At 50.0% G+C, this 18852-nt stretch overlaps 6 protein-coding genes across 6 annotated transcripts; 5 read left to right on the top strand and 1 right to left on the bottom strand.

The window, feature by feature from the left end:
- Positions 1–100: 100 nt before the first annotated feature.
- Positions 101–1928, top strand: PSV08DRAFT_366650 (uncharacterized protein; the record flags this gene model as incomplete). The annotated part of the gene is made up of 2 exons (XM_014220418.2): positions 101–205; positions 258–1928. The coding sequence occupies 2 exons, from the start codon at positions 101–103 to the stop codon at positions 1647–1649; spliced, it is 1497 nt and encodes a 498-aa protein (XP_014075893.2). The 3' UTR covers positions 1650–1928.
- A 282-nt stretch (positions 1929–2210) lies between these two features.
- Positions 2211–5081, bottom strand: PSV08DRAFT_21345 (uncharacterized protein). Its single transcript, XM_066092107.1, has 7 exons — positions 5006–5081; positions 4857–4932; positions 4739–4802; positions 4091–4539; positions 3140–4042; positions 2846–3089; positions 2211–2798 (listed from the first exon to the last, which is right to left on the bottom strand). Exons 1-7 carry the CDS (start codon positions 5057–5059, stop codon positions 2240–2242), a joined length of 2349 nt encoding a protein of 782 aa, XP_065947960.1. The 5' UTR covers positions 5060–5081; the 3' UTR covers positions 2211–2239.
- Positions 5082–5774: 693 nt separating this feature from the next.
- PSV08DRAFT_382974 (P-loop containing nucleoside triphosphate hydrolase protein) lies at positions 5775–10107 on the top strand (the record flags this gene model as incomplete). The annotated part of the gene is made up of 9 exons (XM_014220415.2): positions 5775–5912; positions 5968–6059; positions 6111–6128; positions 6177–6309; positions 6359–6947; positions 7032–7627; positions 7684–8671; positions 8724–8998; positions 9048–10107. 9 exons carry the CDS (start codon positions 5775–5777, stop codon positions 10035–10037), a joined length of 3819 nt encoding a protein of 1272 aa, XP_014075890.1. The 3' UTR covers positions 10038–10107.
- A 1085-nt stretch (positions 10108–11192) lies between these two features.
- Positions 11193–12747, top strand: PSV08DRAFT_232777 (uncharacterized protein). The gene is made up of 2 exons (XM_014220414.2): positions 11193–12012; positions 12068–12747. Exons 1-2 carry the CDS (start codon positions 11391–11393, stop codon positions 12673–12675), a joined length of 1230 nt encoding a protein of 409 aa, XP_014075889.1. The 5' UTR covers positions 11193–11390; the 3' UTR covers positions 12676–12747.
- Positions 12748–12959: 212 nt separating this feature from the next.
- PSV08DRAFT_341774 (uncharacterized protein) lies at positions 12960–14174 on the top strand. The gene is made up of 3 exons (XM_014220413.1): positions 12960–13044; positions 13101–13556; positions 13732–14174. The coding sequence occupies exons 1-3, from the start codon at positions 12985–12987 to the stop codon at positions 14131–14133; spliced, it is 918 nt and encodes a 305-aa protein (XP_014075888.1). The 5' UTR covers positions 12960–12984; the 3' UTR covers positions 14134–14174.
- Positions 14175–15783: 1609 nt separating this feature from the next.
- Positions 15784–16775, top strand: PSV08DRAFT_21319 (uncharacterized protein). Its single transcript, XM_014220412.2, has one exon. The coding sequence runs from the start codon at positions 16086–16088 to the stop codon at positions 16686–16688; it is 603 nt and encodes a 200-aa protein (XP_014075887.1). The 5' UTR covers positions 15784–16085; the 3' UTR covers positions 16689–16775.
- Positions 16776–18852: the final 2077 nt, after the last annotated feature.

Below are 18852 nucleotides of genomic sequence, written 5' to 3'. Positions count from 1 at the left end.
TTCTATTCCAACGCCTTCTCTTCGTCTCTGCAGGCAGATCCTCTCTTTTCAATTTTCCTCCAACCACAGTCAGACACAGACAACTTTCTATCTTTTCAACATGAGATTCTCTACCATCACTCTTTTGGCCCTTGGTGCCACTGCTTCAGCTTATGTTGTACCGAACCGACAAGTTGTTGATAATGCTGTCAAGCCACGCATGCCAGTATGTGGCAGTCATCCTTTGTACAATGCAACACTGACTAACAATTCTACAGGAAAATGAAGCCATTCAGGCATCCAACCTTGTAGCTGCTCTGTCAGCTCGTGACCTTGAAGCCCGCCACCACCAGGGCGGCAAGGGCAAGGGCAAGGGCAAGGACAAGGGCAAGAAGAAGAACGCCCGTGACGTCGAGTCTGAGCTCGAGGGCATCGTAGCCCGTGACGTCGAGTCCGAGCTCGAGAACATCGTAACCCGCACCCCTGAGCCTAAGAAGGGCAAGAAGAAGGGCAAGGGCAAGGGCAAGGGCAAGAAGGGCAAGGGCAAGAAGAAGAACGCCCGCGATGTTGAATCTGAAGATGAGGACCTCGAAACCCGTGATGTCGAGTCCGAGCTCGAGGACATCGTAGCCCGCGATCCCCATCACCAGGGCAACAAGGGAAAGGGCAAAGACAAGGGCAAGAAAAAGAACGCCCGCGATGTTGAATCTGAAGACGAGGACCTTGAAACCCGTGACGTCGAATCTGAAGATGAGGACATCGAAACCCGCTCCCCTGAGCCTAAGAAGGGCAAGAAGAAGGGAAAGGGCAAGGGCAAGGGCAAGAAGGGTAAAGGCAAGAAGAAGAACGCCCGCGATGTTGAATCTGAAGACGAGGACCTCGAAACCCGTGACGTCGAATCTGAAGATGAGGACATCGAAACCCGCTCCCCTGAGCCTAAGAAGGGCAAGAAGAAGGGCAAGGGAAAGGGCAAGGGCAAGAAGGGCAAGGGCAAGAAGAAGAACGCCCGCGATGTTGAATCTGAAGACGAGGACCTCGAAACCCGCGACGTCGAGTCCGAGCTTGAGGACATCGTAGCCCGCGATCCCCACCACCAAGGCGGCAAGGGAAAGGGCAAGAAGGGCAAGGGCAAGGGCAAGAAGGTCGCCCGTGACGTCGAATCTGAAGATGAGGACCTCGAAACCCGCGATGTCGAGTCCGAGCTCGTAGCCCGCGATCCCCACCACCAAGGCGGCAAGGGAAAGGGCAAGAAGGGCAAGGGCAAGGGAAAGAAGAACGCCCGTGACGTCGAATCTGAAGATGAGGACCTCGAAACCCGCGACGTCGAGTCCGAGCTCGAGGACATCGTAGCCCGCGATCCCCACCACCAAGGCGGCAAGGGAAAGGGCAAGAAGGGCAAGGGCAAGGGCAAGAAGGTCGCCCGTGACGTCGAATCTGAGGATGAGGACATCGAAACCCGCGACGTCGAATCTGAAGATGAGGACCTCGAAACCCGTGACGTCGAGTCCGAGCTTGAGGACATTGTAGCTCGCGCCCCTGAGCCTAAGAAGAAGGGCAAGGGCAAGGGCAAGGGCAAGGGAAAGGGAAAGGGAAAGGGAAAGAAGGGAAAGGGCAAGGGCAAGGGTAAAGCCGCCGCCGGTGGCGCTGCCGCTACTGCTGGTGCCGCCTAAGTTCTCCTCCTCCCTTGGAGACTGGATCTCCTCCCCCTACCACCTCCTTTTGTGTATACAAAATCAGCAGAACACATACACTTGGCGAGCATGGGGCCTTTTTTTTAAATTGTAATGGAGATGATGGATTCGGCCAACGTTGATTGGATCAGTGTTTTGGACTTGTGGTTTTCCTTGAGGAAAGGATCGTTTTATTTTACTATTTTTTGGAGAAGGTTGAATGCGGATGGGGCAAGGATTAATATTTTATGTAGAAGGGAAATGGAGCTGTTGATCAATAACTTTTGTGTGCATTGAATTTTTGGTCATGTCTGAAGTTGTGTAAATGCTTGCTTTTTGCGATTGGGGATGGAAAGTAATGTAGTTAATGGAGTGGTTTTGGAGTGAAATCTTTTGAGGGGTTAAGTAGGAGGGATATACAGGTTTTTCTCTTTGAAGCCAAAAAAGCCAAACATTGGGTATATACTATAGTGGTCATTAGTTGTATCACTGCAAATTAAGACGCTACCTTCAGTCATTTCCCCATTCACTCAAAAACTTCAAGCTTCTCCAAAAAAAAAAACTCCTTCATTAATCGCTAAATCAACTTTTCATAAATCCATATCTGGCATCTGCATATCATCGCCCGGCTCCATCAGGTTCATAAGATATATAGACCCAGAAAACCAGTCCTGCATCGAGTTGTGAGTCCCGCCCGGTGGACCAAAGCCAAGACCCATTTGGCCTTGGTTGAAACTATTTCCCATTTGTTGATCCTGCGGGAAGGCTTGCATGCCACCGGGACCAGCAGGATTCATGTTGTATTCATTTGCCGACCATGCCGTGTCAGGAAGTAGACCGAGTGCGTTAAGATACGGATCAAACTGAGACATGGCGTTGAGGTCGAGTTGTGCGCCGTTTGCCGTGTAGTAATTCTGATGGTTTTGCGCGGCGGTGCGCGATCTTAAAGCAGCGTCCTGGGCCTTGGCCGTTACGTAGAGTCTTGCTACCCGCAAGAAGAGATGACACATTCTATAGAGCTTTTCTGCGCCTTCAGAAATCGTACGACAGGATTCGAGACTCGTGACAAACTCCGAGAGAGATTGGAGGTCGGCGCTAACGTCGGTTGTATCGGCCTTTTGAATGGCGTTGCAAAAAATGACAATGAACCTATATGGATTAGCTGGGACAATGAAGCGGTCATGAATTCAGCATACGGTGTAAACGGCGCCTGGAGAATGGACCAGTGCACGTATCCCGACCAAAGTTCCTCTTGGCCCTTCTTGTTGAACTGTGCGGAGGCCCTTTTATGAGCGTCGAGAGCTGATCGGGATGACTGCAAGCAATCCTGATTGAAGGTCATATTTCCCGGACTTACTGAGCGCTGTATGAGTGCACACGTCGAGTAATGTGAAACTACGTCAGAGTAGAACAAAATGTCCTCAACACGATCTAATGCACCTTTCACGGTCAGTCCAGCCAGCGGTAGCTGAATACTCCTTGTCGCATACCTTGGATGTACTCGTTGGCATCGCACTCCTTGTTGAGCGGTTGAGATATGTACCGCTTCAATTGAGATGGGAGTGGGGTCTTGTTTGGGCTGTGAGCCACTCCGACCACTCGTTGTGGGACGTTGTTGATGTTTTTTCCGAAGTTTGCTCGGTTGACGGCTTTGACGTCGTGACGTTCAGCCCACGCTTGGTTCATGGCATTTATCAGGTCTGTTGCTACTGCCGTTCGTTCCTCTGTGGACTGCAGGAAGGATGCGGGGCAGAATAGCTTCTCATATGTCAAGCCCTGTACCCTAGCGACCTTCACCCAGTAGGACAGCATACGAGTTCGTTGGGAAGGTGTTTCATTAGGATCGCTCTCATGGACGAAGGGTAAAGCTATATCCCAATCCTGAAGGACACTTGACTTGCCTAGCCGGAGTGAGAGTGTCTTATCGAACATGTATATCATCCAGAAAATGTAGATCTTCGACTCTTTTTCTTCAGGCGTATCGTGACTCATGGTGTTGATACGGTGATATCCCAAGCTCGTGCACAAGCCTGCTGCGCAAGATACCAGGATATAGCAGAGAGAAGGCTTACACATCTCGATTGCTTGCGCTGCTCCAAGGACCAAGGCCATGATATTCTCATAACTTGCCGGTATGAATAGATCAAGCTGGCTTAGGGCCACCTCTGTTTGTCGCTTACATATGGCCGCATATGTTGCGTATTGACTGATATCCATGCCTGCTAGAGGAAACGCTTGGAATTCATAAAATATATTCTGCAGAATACCATAGGTAAGCACGCGTCGAGTAGCGCTACAGGTGCCAGGGTTGTGGTACACGTCATCGAAGATTTCCCTTAGGTTTGGCATTTTGAGGAATGGAAAAATCACGGCAAATGTCATTGTTGAATACTCTAGTAGAATTAGCAACATTCAAGATTCAATACAGATTTGAACTCAACTCATAGCTGTATCCAACGCATTGCAAACCTCCATCCATGGAGGTTGCTCAAGTCTGGTGGGATCCACTTCGGTAAGGGAACGATTGATCAATCGATTGCTTGGAGCCATGGTCTGGCCTGGTTGCGATACCATTTCCGAAAGAGCAGTAAGCGCCATCTTGACTTCTTCATTTTGGCCAATTGACGGTGTGTTGTCAATTACTTGAGCTAGCATCTCACGAGCATAGACGGATTGAATGTTAATCGAGCTTTCACCCTCGAATGGCGCAGGTGTAGGGGCTTCCTGTAAACCACTGCCTGGGCTTCTTCCTGCTCGACTCGAACGTGACTGACTGCCTGTTTCGGGACTGTCTTTGGCAAGATCCATATTGCCGAGTTTTGACGAAAGGCTAGCGAGAACATTTTCGATTCCTGCTAATCGATCTTCTATTCGGTCAATCTTCCTTTCGCTACAAGAAGTCAGCACTGACGGCCCTCGTCATCATCCAAGTTTTGGGGCCAAAGTGTGAATTATGCTCGGGGGGTTTTGGCCTGCTCTCGATATGTCCCGAAACGGCTTATAGCCAGACGTGTCGCGGCGCGATAAAAACGTATTTAAAGGGGCACATATGCCAATGAGTGTAACAACCTGTTATCTGAAACACGTACTATTGCTCAGAAATGTGGACTCTTTGACGTTGAGCTTTCTGTTGGGGAACAGTCGTTTTGCAAGCTGCCTCCATAATCAATAGCCTATCACGTATGTCATAGACGCAAGATCTCTTACCTAGTTTGCTTGCCTTACAGTTAGAGCAAGGTACGGCTCGGTCGCAACGTATCTTACGCGTGCGACAGCCATCGCACTGTTTTGGAATTGTTAGTGGCTGGACCACTCTATGCAGCCACAGGCCAAGAGCCAGGGCTGTCTCAACTTACCGCACGCTTAGACATGCCCCGATCGGGCGACTCATCCATGTCGTCGTCTTCCATAGCTTCGGTTATGGGTCGGTTTAGGCTGCAGTGTGGCAACGCGTAGAGTGCGAGAGTGGGTGTAGTAATGTGGAGAGTTCGGACAGCGGAGCCCTCGGGCACCGACAACGGGGGCTATCATCAACTATGTCATTACTATAGGCGGAAATCACATATTCTCAAGGCATTAGTCGAGTTTTCTTTAACTATCAAGTTTCGCTTTTCAACACAGCTGCAAATGTTTGTAATGCATTTCTAGCTATATCAGATGAACAACGATGGAAAGTGCTGGTGTCACGTGATTATGCCAAGGCTCCGTCTGACATTGGCACGCTTGCTCGTAATCTTTTCTTAGTGGACAGCGATAATACTGGAATAAAACAGCCTCTATCAATACAACCCCACTGCTCACATCAGCCACCTACTACATTCGACCTATAGCATTTAGTGACATAGCACTAGATCATGTAATCTCAAAATAGTAGCTTACAGATTTATGTCTTTAATGTTGCGCTGTTTTAGTACGGGCGGACTTTCTCCGGATATCCTTGTCCGCAAAGAGCGCAGTCACACCCTGGCACGATTCAGCTCATCTCGGGAACTATTCAGCCACTTAGAACAGCCTTACGTAACTTAAGAATAATAGGCGTATCTTTGGCCAATAGCCACAATAAAATGGCGTTAGATTTCCGTTGCTGCCGGCATACGATGCACAACACCAACTCTTGCTTCGACCATGTCGCCAGAGGGGCATCAAACCCCACCACCCAAATCTGACGCACAATTGACTGAAGACTCTAGGAGAGATATAGCCTCTGACGGGAACAGCGATGCTGCGTCGAAGGAGGCCGAGGGCGGTATGGGTGGCTATGTCGTAAGTCCAAACACGCCCAAAACCTGAATTGAATATGGGATTGACCTTGTTTCAGCGCATCTTTCGGTATGCAGATCGTACCAGTTGGATTCTGAACGTCATTGCGGCCATTGCCGCCGTCGCTGCTGGAACACTGCTACCACTTATGTAAGCGAATCAGTACTACTTGGTCCACACAAACACTAATCTTCTCCTCAGGGATCTAGTCTTCGGAAAGTGAGTGTGAATACGGAGACAACGCTGAAGACTTCACTGACTTTCCAGATTCGTGTCCACATTCACTGGTTTTGCTACTGGTACCATCACACCAGCTAAATATCGTTCTGAAGTGAACAAATTCACTCTATACTTTGTATATCTCTTCATTGCGAAATTCAGCCTCGTTTATATCCACTCGGTATGCGGAGTCCCTCAGCGGTTCAACATCTTGATACTCAATTTGCTAGACTTTTATATCGATAGCCGCAATACGTACCACCAAGGCTGTGCGCATAGACTTCCTCAAACACGTCATTCGCCAAAACATCGCCTACTTTGATTCAGACGAGGCCGCCTCGGTCACAACGCAAGCCACCAGCAATGGACACAATGTCAACAACGGTATTTCCGAGAAACTTTCGCTCACAATCCAGGGTGTATCGACATTCGTAACAGCTTTCATTGTCGCTTTCGTCGTCCAGTGGAAGCTCACTTTAATCACAATCAGTGTCGTTCCGACCATTATAGTCGTTATCAGTATCTGCGTGGGTCTCGACACCAAGAATGAGAACCAGTTGCTATCTATCCAATCAAGAGCTGGACAGCTAGCAGAAGAAGTCTTCTCAACGATACGCACTGTTCATGCTTTTTGGCTCCATCCTTTGTTGTCGCGCAAATACGACAATATTCTCGGTGATGCAATGAATGTAGGGATGAAGAAATCTCCCATCTACGCAGTCATGTTTTCCACCGAGTTCTTCTGTATCTACTGCGGCTATGGATTGGCGTTTTGGCAAGGTATCCGAATGTTTTCTCGAGGAGAGATCAAAGAAAGCGGTAAGTTGGTTTCTCGCATTGTTTTCTCAGTAAAGTCTTGTGGATTCTCTCATCAAATAATAGCACTTGCTTACTTGCACACAGGCGATGTGTTTACCGTCATCTTAGCTGTGATAGTTGCAGCGACTGCAATGACGACGATTTCTCCTCAAATCATGGCCTTAACAAAGGCATCATCTTCCGCGGATGAGCTGTTCAAGACCATTGATCGAAAGTCACCCATAGATCCTCTTAGTGAAGAGGGTAAAATACCCGATGTATGCAACGGCTTCATTGAGATCAAGGACGTCAGCTTTGCGTATCCAGCAAGGCCCGATATCACGGTGCTGAAGAACCTGACTGTATCGGCACCAGCAGGTAAAACGACAGCGCTAGTTGGAGCCTCGGGTAGCGGCAAATCTACCATCGTCGGCTTGATTGAACGTTGGTACGACCAGGCTAGTGGTGTGATCTACCTCGATGGTACGGACATCAGAGAGTTGAATCTCACGTGGCTACGGACAAACATCCGTCTCGTTCAGCAAGAGCCGGTTCTGTTCTCCGGGACCATATATGAGAACGTCGCATTCGGCCTTGTTGGTACCGAAAAGGCCAATCTACCTCACGATGAGCAACGGGCACTGGTAGAAAAGGCTTGTAAAGATGCTTATGCTGAGGAGTTTATCAAGAGACTGCCCAAGGTAGATTCCCCCGATTTGCGTACCATGCATGGATTAGTAGTGCTAACAACACATAGGGCTACGATACACAACTTGGCGAGCGTGCTGCAAATCTTTCGGGCGGTCAAAAGCAACGCATAGCGATCGCACGCAGCATTGTTTCAGAACCAACCGTCCTGCTGCTAGATGAGGCAACCAGCGCCTTAGACCCAAAAGCTGAAAAGATTGTGCAGCAAGCCCTAGAGCGCGTTTCTCAAGGCCGCACCACCATCGTCATAGCGCACAAACTCTCTACAATCCGCAATGCAGACAACATTATCGTCATGTCTAGCGGCGCTGTTGTGGAACAAGGCTCACATGAAGAGCTCCTTGCGCAAGATGGAGCATACGCACGTCTTGTCCGAGCCCAGGATCTTGGCCAAACCGACAGCGAAGAACACGTGGATCAAGACTTTGCTGAAGAGAAAGTCGATCTCGGACGCACTCAAACCCAGGTCTCCGCCGTAAACCACGATGATGTTGAGCAACCGAGCAAAGATGGCATCAACTACAATCTGGTCACGTGTATATGGCTGGTTCTCAAAGAAGTAGGCGATGTCTGGAAATGCTTCGTCCTATTGACGATAGCCGGTATATGTGGAGGAGCAACATACCCTGCTCAAGCCATACTATTTTCACGCGTTGCCGGAGCGTTTCAGTTATCGCCCGAAAGAGCTGTAGACGAAGGTGACTTCTATTCTCTCATGTTTTTTGTCGTTGCTCTTGGTGACCTGGCCATATATTCCATTATCGGGTGGACGAGCAACATTGTAGCTCAAGTGGTAGAAAGGAAGTTCCGACGCGAGATATTCGATCTGGTGCTCAAGCAAGACATGGCCTTCTTTGACGACCAGAGCAACGCTAGCGGCGCGCTTGTTTCAAAGCTCTCAGGATACCCCGACCACTTGCGCGACCTCATGGGCTTTAACCTGATGCTGATTTTTATCAACGTCGTTAATGTTGTTTCCAGCTCCATTCTTGCAATTTCCGTTGGGTGGAAGCTAGGCCTTGTCGTGGTCTTTGGAGGTGAGTATCTTGAACCCAATCAGTAAGCTGTACTGACCTTGCATGCGCTCAGCTCTACCACCAATCGTATTGTCCGGCTACCTAAGAATTCGTCTTGAGTTTAAATTAGAGGAGCTCACTGGGAAACGTTTTGCTGGCAGTGCTGCACTCGCTGCTGAAGCCGTCTCGGCTATTCGCACAGTGTCCAGTCTTGCACTTGAGCGACATATTCTCGCGCGATACGAAGATTGTTTGCGTCATATTGAAAAGCATAGCATCAAGGCTCTAGTTTGGACCATGTTCTGGTATGCCCTTTCGCAATCTATCTCGTTCCTTGCAATGGCTTTGGTATGTACTTCGTCCGTTGCTCTCGAAAACAGAAAATTGACATGTATAGGGTTTTTGGTACGGCGGTCGCCTGATCAGTACTGGCGAGTACACAACAACCCAATTCTTCACAGTCTTTATCGGTGTTATCTTTTCTGGAGAGGCCGCTGCAGGGTTCTTTTCTTACACGACCAGTCTGACCAAGGCGGCAACCGCGGCGAACTACGTGTTTTGGCTACGAAGGCTAACACCGGCCGTGGAAGAAGACCCATCTAAGCCTCCCTTTGAAAACGAAAAGGACAAGGGTCCGGCCCATATCGAAGTGGATGATATTGCGTTCGCATACGTGTCTCGACCACATGCTAAAGTTCTCGAAGGCATCGATGTCGACGTACGGCCCGGCCAGTTCATCGCGTTCGTGGGCGCGTCCGGTTGTGGTAAGTCGACCATGATATCCCTTCTTGAAAGGTTCTACGACCCTATCGCCGGGCGGATAACTTGCGACAATCAAGTCCTGACGGAGCTCTGTCCCCGCAAATACCGTCGTGATGTTTCGCTGGTTCAACAAGAACCCGTGTTATACCAAGGCTCGATCCGCGACAACATTGCCATGGGCATCGACACTGATGTTACGGATGCGCAAATTGAGAAAACAGCCAAACAATCCAACATTTATGACTTTGTCGCATCCTTGCCTGACGGCTTCGCAACCATGTGTGGCAATAGGGGCACACAGTTGTCCGGAGGACAACGTCAACGGATTGCAATAGCCCGGGCTTTGGTACGCGAACCGCGTCTTCTTCTGCTTGATGAAGCCACATCCGCACTCGACACCGAGTCTGAGCGGGTGGTTCAATCGGCCCTAGAGGAGGCACAGAGCGGACGTACAACCATTGCAGTGGCGCACCGCCTCAGTACAATCAAGGATGCAGATGCAATCTTTGTTTTTGCCAAGGGAAAAGTTGTGGAGAGTGGGACGCACCAAGAGTTGTTGGCGAAGAGAGAAGTGTATTATGAAATGTGCTTGGGTCAGAGTATGGATCGAGCCATACCAGCCTAGAACTGGTTTCCGATATTTCACATGGGACTCAATCCTGCGATCTGGGGTAGGTTTAATTAAAAGTTCAAGCAGAATGTAATGGATAATAATATACCTTGCGTTCGCCCGCCCTATAGCAGGATGTGGTTGCGTGTTGCTGGTGGCACCTGTGCGGTAGGTTAGAGTCTATACTAGTTATTGTCTCGTCTGTAGGTACTGCCACACTGTCATAACGAGCGGATTAATGCGGTCAATAGAAAGGCTACACGCGACAGTGTTGCATGTGCTATCAGAGACGTTGGCTCGGATAGTGGAGCGTTGTTGATGCGGCAACTCGATTGCCCGCAGCATAATCACGCTAGGCTCCACAATTTTCCGGGGTCTCCGCGCCACAATCTGTCCGTTCGCGATGGCAGCTCCTTTTCTCCACCTTTGTTCCAGCTTGACAGCCTTCACAAACGGTCTACTCACTTAGATGACAGCTGCATATTGATGATTCCACATGCAGCGCCCTGGTCGTGTCGACCAATGTTCACAACCGCTGCAAAATCCAAATCAGCGACGTAAACACACAAGGAGCCCAAGTGTGGCTTTCGCATAGGTGTGGCTTTGGCGCTGGTGCTACAGATCTCCCACTAGCCTGAACCATGAGGCGTTACTATGGTTATGCACGCTGCGAACGGGACTGCCAGCTTTGTTCGTCATTTCCTCTTCACCGTGGCAGCCAGCTTGCTCCGACAACCCATGTTATGGCGCCGCGCGGTGTAAGGGTGCTGAAGCACAAGGCGCTGCATCTTTGCACTGTCAAACCGCCAAGACGTCTCATGTATTCCCCGTGCCCAACCACGGAACTCCATTAAGCCTCATGCCCCAGTCGGTGCATCTCTTAGCATGGCTCAGCCAGACAATTTCTTGCACTTTGCTGCTGATCGCCGTTGCCGCGACTGGACGCGATTGAGCCTTAGTTTCGAGGACACCTCAGGTAGCCCAATAAGAGAAGTGCCGTTTCTATGCTATTTCCCAGGAAAGCGTTGGGGATGAAGACAGTGCCGAGCAGATCCACTCTGGAGACGTTTTGCGACTGAGACTAGTGACCCTGACATGCGGCCCCCAAGCCGTCATGGTGCATTCAAAGCATTGGCGTCTCCATGTTCCGTCGCTTTACTCTCTCTCCTCACCTTGATTGATGTGGATTGACGTTGTCACTGAGGAAATCAGGCGTTCTTTTCAATCTCTCCGTTGAACGGATACACTCTTTTCGGTCCATAGTCCTGGAGACACTCCTTTTCCTTACTTTATTTTCTTGTCATATCTGCACTATTGGTCACTTGGCGTGTGTCTAACATTATCTAATACTTGTTTATTACTTTTATCATGGCTCGCTATCAACTGAGGCGGCCGACGCCAGTCTCCATCTTCCCCAGGCACTCGCGACGTCAAGATGGTGCTGTAACTACTATGCCCCTTCCGGAGAGGCAGAAAGAGGAGGATGAAGGACCAGAAAGCCCAGACTCGCCATTCAGCAGCCCTTCAACAGTTGGCGGCGGGTCATCCTCAAGTGAAGATTCAGAATCCGACGATGATGAAGAGCCACCCTCGCCGATGAAATCCGGTGCATCATCCCGACCCGTCCAAACTCTCGGTCCTGATCCGACCATGCCACCCTCTCTATCGAGCACCGCGACAGGTGTGCCCGCGTTACAAGTCACCACAGAAGCAGCTCTATCATGGGGCACCGGCACTACGTTAGAAACGACGACTCTTCCTTCCACAACATCTCTCCCAGGGGACAGGATACAAAGCGACAGGCAAAAGGATGCTTCACCGACAGCTTCCGTGTCTCTTTTTCCGCCTCCTCCACCTCCGCCTCCGCCTCTATCAACTGCAGAAGCGGAAATGACGGGTGAAACCAGCGCTGCGGAAAGGTTGCCAGAAGAACAGACGCCCATAATGACAAAACAAGCCATGGTAGCAGCAATCGTCCTAGGTGTACTTGGTTAGTCACTACTATACTTTTATTCCATAATTGATCATGTCTAACAGCCAAATAGGTGCCCTGGCCCTTCTCGTTGCTGCCATCGTCTTTATCAAGCGCCGCAAAAGCAAGCAATATAACCGCCATGTGTCCATGCAAGACGATTCTTTCAATTCATCCATGGCACAAGCTCTGCGAGCTCCGGAGAGCGCACACGCAGGTACTGCATCGTCAATATTCGCGCGTCTACAAGGGGCCAGTAACGGTGGTGCAGAGGGTCATTTGACCCGCTCAACAGACCGCAGTAACACTCTGTTTGGCCCAGGTGAATATTTGCGCCCAGAAACAGTATCCACAGACCGTAGCGGCTCGCGCATGGAGCCTCCAACACCCAATCCTTTTGCCGATCCTCAGCGTAACAAGGCATATGACATGCTTCACAACAGGCCGAGGAGCACAACGCTTACAGATCGAGGTAGCTGGAGGGAAAATCCCTTCAAGAACCCAGAGAGTGATCGATTCGATCCATTTGGCGAGCTCAAGGAGAAGGCCCGGAGGGAGAGGCTGCGTTATCTGGAAGAGGCTAAACGGGAGGCGGAGCTGCAAAGGCAATTGCAACAGAAAGAAGCCATGGGACTGCGACCAGATGATATGCCATGGGGCCACGACAATGGATACAGATGAAAGCGCGCACGCATATGGGAGTCCAATGTATTTATATATCCTCAATTGCTAATGGGACTGCCATTTGGTCAAAATTACATTCCTGGTGACGCGCCATCACGTGAAAACCGTTCCCGCCTTGCAATGGCGTGTGCAGCGAGACTGGTGCCTGAAGCACACTAGCCAATGACGAGCATGGCACCCACTTTAACACCACCCGTAGTAGCAGCCATGTCACAGCTACTAAGTACGGCTTACTTAAAAGGCATTGAATTTTCGTTATCCACCGGTCTTCTCCTCTTTTTATCCTTCTCCCTCTTTCAGGCGATCATGGTCCAGGCAACGCCCGCAGCTCCACCAGAAGATGTCGCGCACGACCATCTCTGCCCCGTGAGCTGCACACACAACAGAAAAAGTTCGGGTCGATATTTGCTCACATCTGTCAGATCTGCCAGCTTCTCCTCTACACTCCCGTGAGAACTCAATGCAACCATCTGCTATGCACATCGTGTATGGCACAATGGGCGGATGCATCCTCTACCAACCAGATTGAGCATTCGAGCCTGGATGTGCACCTCGCAGACTTTGATCCCAACTATGATCCCAGCTACGACCTTGAAGCCAACTGCCCCATGTGCAGGACACATACAACAGCATCTCCGGATAAGCGTCTGGCAAGACAGTTGGAGGCCCAGTATCCCGTGACTTATGCGGAAAGACGTGTAGAAGAGGAAGTCGATAGGGGGTCTCGTATTGGACAAGATGGTGTCGAGGGCGTCATGATTCTTATAGGGAATAAGCATCGGCTGATCAGGAACCCTGGTAGTGCAAATGAACATCTTTGGACGTTTTTTGTACGCACATCAAGGCCGGAACTTATTAAGGAAGTGCATATTTATCTGGTCAGTTTTGCAGGTTCAAGTTGTTTCTTGGTCAAGAAGCGGGGTGCGAAGGCCATTCTATACGAATCCCAAGATACCCGAAATTCGGATTTGGATATGGCTGATTCACACATGCACACTTGCTATGGCTACTGGTTGATGTACTGGTGTCCGCGAGAAAGCTAACATGTCACAGCATCCCACATTCCGACCCAGCCACCATGTTCTCCGAACCGCACCGTACGAGTTTGAAGCACAAGGCTGGGGCTTCTTCACTATTAAGTCCAAAATCGTCCTAAAGGCGCCGTACAACTGGATCATTGACAATTCTGGAACCAAAAAGCAGGGACTCGAACTGTCGTGGACTCTTGACTTTGAGGGCAGAGGCAGGCAGGGTCGAGTAAGGGCCAAGGTAAAGAAATTCGAGGCCGAAACCGCTCCAACTGGCCGCACGTTGAGGTCAAGGCACATACCTGCTACGACCGAACCGGAGGCAGACAATGAGAACGAGGATGGCGACGAAGACTCATCAGAAGATGGCGTAGAAGATGAAGGAGACAGCGAGTTCGTCGTACCATCCCGAAGATCTCGAAGATAGCACTTCAGAATCAAAGTCGATCCAGCTACTCAATTCCCACTGGGATATTCTGTCTTTGGAATATCTTGATCCGGCATATTTGGCGCCTTGCAAGTAGCGTCTTGTTTCCCTGTTTCAGGAGTCGAAGAATCTACCGAGAATGCCATCATGACACACGGTAGGTGCGCACCGGCTTGGCGGCCATCGAATTGACGGCATTGCGTATCGTGTTCGATGTGATACGATTTTGTTCCGTGCGATCATGTTTACAGTATACAATTTTGTTTTGCGCGAATGACAGGCGCGAGACATACTAACGTGTTTCTCGGACAATGCTAATGTGTAGGAGCTGTCGGTTGGGCACGGTGCATCGTGAGACACGATCGGTAAAACATGCTGGTGTTTCTATCGGCATTGCTGGGTGTTATGCCTTCTGTTGCTCCTAGAAATCGGCGGGTTTCGTTTGAACTTTGTGAGAAACGAAGCGAGGCATGTTCATGGATGGTTGAGGCTTTACGTTATCGTCAGGCAGGGCGGTGTTGGCCTTGTACTCAAGGGAAAGCCTGAAGAGTTCCACACGTATAGGCCAAAGTCGACGGTCCAAACAAAGCACATGTTATAGCATCATTATAAGAGGGCATGATGTTTCGGACGCTGCTATGAATAGGACTTGACAAGGTCACGATATTCTCCATTAATAGTTCCGTGTAGCTATACCGTCATGCGATATACACCTTGAGTTCATATCTCTGCTACCAGAAGTCACGCCAAAGCACATGGGCCTATAGGTGGCAATTAGAAAAATGGCTGAATCGAAATGTTGCCAAAAAAAATTCGGCCAAAGTAGAAGCAAAGCTATGATAGTGGACATGTTTTACACTTTCTCCTAGCATCCATACTACTAGCGCCATAGCGAACAAAAATCTTCATCAGAAAAAAATACCCGGAGCGGCCGCTCCCGTGACATGTGCCACATGGGGACCATCAGCTTTTCTCTTACGTGCCCACCTTCCTCTCCTATCGATGCCTCATCCTTCAATCCCCACAGTTAATCACCACCAACACACATGTCCTTTGAGACGCAATCATGGCCAATCAGGGCTGATGGTGGCGGCGCGGCACACGGCTAGTTCAGCCATGAGAATGCGGGGCAGCGTCAGGCAACTACTAACTCCGGGGTGCGGCGGATCAGGGTGCAAACCTCGGTGCTGGGTAAGATTTGATGCTCCTGTTTTTTTCCTCACTCCTATTTCCAACCCCACGTCTCTAATTCCACCATCTCGTTACTTGTGAATCGAATGAGTTTGTTGCGGGGCTGAAACCCAATAACCTGGAGTGAGGATCGAAAATAGCTAGGCGGTGTGAGCATTACGGGAGGGGCTTGGCGCCACCTCGTGAGAATCACGGCAGTCAGCGCTGACGAGAAACGAAAAGGGATAACAATCTCCCTGTCGACGCGTTTGGGGGACGAACCAAGTACAATAAAATCAGAAGGATTGCAAGAAAACGAGCAGAGTCGGCTTAGCAGTGCGCGATACAACAGCAACAGCAGTCTCTTTGTGTTTCAAAAGGGGGTTTCACGTGCGCAGAGGGGTGAGGAAAGGAAAAGAGTCAGCAGCCAACGCGTCAACTGAAGAAGAACCGTGGAATGGGCTGATTGAGAAGAGCTTGTTGTTGCATTTTTGCGGCCAAACATTAGCGGGCTACGTTACTGTAGTAAGACGTTTGCCGAGACAGGAAGGATTCAGGAAGGGTCGCCCTGACGAAAGACAATAACCGCAAAGGCAACAACCACGACGACACTGTCCAACACGGCTTAACTTTCTCGGATACTACCCAGTACACCACAGCCATACATCCAGAACACACAAAAAGGCCATTTCTTTCGTGGGAAGCCTGGTACATCTGCAATACCATTGCTATACCCACTTTATTCCTATCCGAATCTCCTAGATCCTACGCATCACGCCGCCATGCTCCTCACAATAAAAACAACACACCCTCGGGCAAATGATCTGATATCTTTGCTCTGGAACTGGCACCTCCACAAGCGAGAAACAACACTCTTCCGTCGCCTCGGCATGCACAGCCTAGAAATCGCGGGGATCTCAACAGCAATGCTCATCATCTCTCTTACTATGCACCGTGTCGTCCAAGGCTTTGACGAAATGTATGATATTCTGGGGCGGCGAGCAAAATCACCATACGCTCAGTTGTCTTGGATCAACATCGCATTCGCATTTGTGATGCTTGTCGGATGGCATCTGTGGCTAGGAAGACTGACCTACTTGACGGTATTGGAGAGCAATGTAACTGAAGAGAAGGACGATGGAAGGAAAGACGAAACGACAGCCTTGTCCAGTTCGGCGGAGAGAAGTAGCAACGGATCAGCACAGGGGGGGATATCTTGGAGTCGCATATTAGGACGCATCTTGATACCTCTCCTACTCGCAACATTGGGGCTGCATTTTGGGTACCAAGTCTGCCGACAATTAATAGCAGACACAAGACCGCTTATTACACGAAACGACGTCGATATGCAGGAAGCAATGGGACAACTTTACGGGCTAATGTAAAATATACAAGCGTGGTTTTTTGGATTCCGTAGAAGAGTAGAGAAAAAAAAAGTGTCATGCAAAGAAATCATGTCATAGAAAGGGGAGGAGTAACCAACTAGAATACCTTGCACAAAACTATACTAGCTCCACCAAATCCCAACTAAACCACCTCCTCATACCGTCACCGAACAAGCTCTTCTGTACCAGGCAAACCCTACAACGCTAACCCCAACCTTCCTCCTTCCATCCTTCCATCCACCCTTCCATGCATCCACTGACTCACCCCACCCTCCTCCATCCCCACAACCAAAGCAAGCCCGTCCCAAAAAAAGAAGCGCCTCACACGCCTCTCGGACCCCTCACCCCAACACAGCCATCGCACCCCGTCTCTTTTCCCCGCAGAAAAAAACCCAGATTCCATTCTTCATTTCCATACTACTATTTAGACTATTCCTCTATCCCATACACACACACCCGCGCATATAATCCCACATACCCACACCAACCCCCCCCCCCCCCCCCCCCCCCCCCGCTCCCCTCAATAATTCCCTGTTACAATACACACGTGCGTGCGTATACGTATATACTTACAACTAAGTACATAACACGGGAAACTAACTTGCGTTACAACAAGACGGTCCATTACGCGTATATGCCAGTTAGGCACTGTTCAGGCGGACGCTGCGTATTCCCTGGCATATCGGTTCTCCTTGGCTTACGCAGTTGAGTTGTATACAAGGCGTACGCAGTGAAACGGAGGAAGGAGGGGAGGGGAGGGGGGCATGGTGTGGCGGGGGTTGGGGCTGGGTAGGAGGAGAAAAGGTCCGAATGTATAAATACTCCATGGGGAGGGGCAGTTTGGTTTGGTTTGGGAGGGAGGGTGATAAGGTGGGTGATGGGATGGTTTGGCTGTGCACTCTTTTTTTGTTGCTGATGAAGATAAGGAATGGGTGGGGGGGGGGGGGGATGGGGCTGTTTTTCATATCTATTTTGGTGAGCCTGGGTTGGTGTGGGTGTTGGTGAAGAGAGAGGGGGAGAGAGAGAGAGAGAGAGAATGGGCGTGAAGTGGTGACGGGAATGAGGACATGGCTTCGGTGTAGTTGCGGGTAGTGGATAGACGAGGAAACAAGTCTAGTGTCTTTGCGGTTGAATTCATTTGCAGTCACGGTGTGGATTTGGAAAAAGGAGGTACATGTTTGTAAAGTTGAGTGTCATTAGGATAAAAACGCAAACCTGCGATATTGTGCATTCTCACCTGTTGCCAACATGGCCACATCTTCTACCTTACCTAGTCATGTTCTACACTGTGTTCATCAGAGCTCGCTGCAAAGAATTCACCACATGTACTACAACATAATATCGCACCGTTGGTGACAGCCCGACTGCAAACGATTGGCCTCAGCAAGGAGATACAAGAACCTACCTCGACCCGATCCTGCATCTTGGTCAAAAAGGTTGGAGTTGCAGATGGATTGAACGCGAACAATGCCCAACGAATCTCTTATCTTTCCCGACGGAAAAATCGCACGGTACAGTCTGTAGTAAGTAAAGCAGTAAACTAGGTCATAGTCAGCAAACCCAACATCCATGTACTTGAACCATTACCCTTCTCAGTCCATGTGTCCGGTGCGTGCGGCACGGCGCAGTGCGTCTCCCACCCATCCAGCTCAAACCACCTAGGCTAATAGTAATCTTTCTGATATCTTCACCTCTCCTCGGACCTGCATCGACTGGGGAGTCGTGTGCGGAGAGTGAACCATGCGGCGCGCACTGTCAGTAACAAAAATGGATCCCAGACCCGCCATCCGTTATCAAATGCGGAGAAGGAAGCTGCAAGGGACGGAAGGGCTAGCTGCTAGGAAGATACGGCGGCGCAATTCCACAGCCATGGATGAGTGCGAATTTGCCGGGGTGATTAGTGGTTGGTGGCTTTGTGGCGCATCGGCGAGCGGGAGTGAGCGGACAGCCATGTTGATAACCAGAGGGACGGGCGGGATGTAATGGACATTTTGGGATGCAAAGAGCGAAATAGTCGAATGCATACCTGACATACCAAGGGTGTGTGGTTGGGCGACGGAAGAACACACCCATGTATGGGATTCCTGACGCCCATGGCTTAGCAGGGCTTCGAGTGTGGAGGCGCATGAACTAAGCCGTGCACACGACAAGCCATCGGTCCAAA

Source organism: Bipolaris maydis (assembly GCF_028858645.1).
Source record: "Bipolaris maydis strain C4 unplaced genomic scaffold PSV08scaffold_18, whole genome shotgun sequence".
NCBI lineage: Eukaryota > Fungi > Ascomycota > Dothideomycetes > Pleosporales > Pleosporaceae > Bipolaris > Bipolaris maydis.
This window is presented reverse-complemented; position numbering and strand designations above follow the sequence as displayed.

Coding starts and splice junctions, on each gene's coding strand:
- PSV08DRAFT_21319 (XM_014220412.2), top strand. CDS start 16,086: ATGCTCCTCACAATAAAAACAACACACCCTCGGGCAAATGATCTGATA.
- PSV08DRAFT_232777 (XM_014220414.2), top strand. CDS start 11,391: ATGGCTCGCTATCAACTGAGGCGGCCGACGCCAGTCTCCATCTTCCCC. Junction 12,013..12,067: donor AATCGTCCTAGGTGTACTTG/GTTAGTCACTAC, acceptor ACAGCCAAATAG/GTGCCCTGGCCCTTCTCGTT.
- PSV08DRAFT_21345 (XM_066092107.1), bottom strand. CDS start 5,059: ATGGAAGACGACGACATGGATGAGTCGCCCGATCGGGGCATGTCTAAG. Junction 4,933..5,005: donor GGGGCATGTCTAAGCGTGCG/GTAAGTTGAGAC, acceptor ATTCCAAAACAG/TGCGATGGCTGTCGCACGCG. Junction 3,090..3,139: donor TGCCAACGAGTACATCCAAG/GTATGCGACAAG, acceptor TGACCGTGAAAG/GTGCATTAGATCGTGTTGAG.
- PSV08DRAFT_341774 (XM_014220413.1), top strand. CDS start 12,985: ATGGTCCAGGCAACGCCCGCAGCTCCACCAGAAGATGTCGCGCACGAC. Junction 13,045..13,100: donor CGCACGACCATCTCTGCCCC/GTGAGCTGCACA, acceptor CACATCTGTCAG/ATCTGCCAGCTTCTCCTCTA. Junction 13,557..13,731: donor AGGAAGTGCATATTTATCTG/GTCAGTTTTGCA, acceptor AACATGTCACAG/CATCCCACATTCCGACCCAG.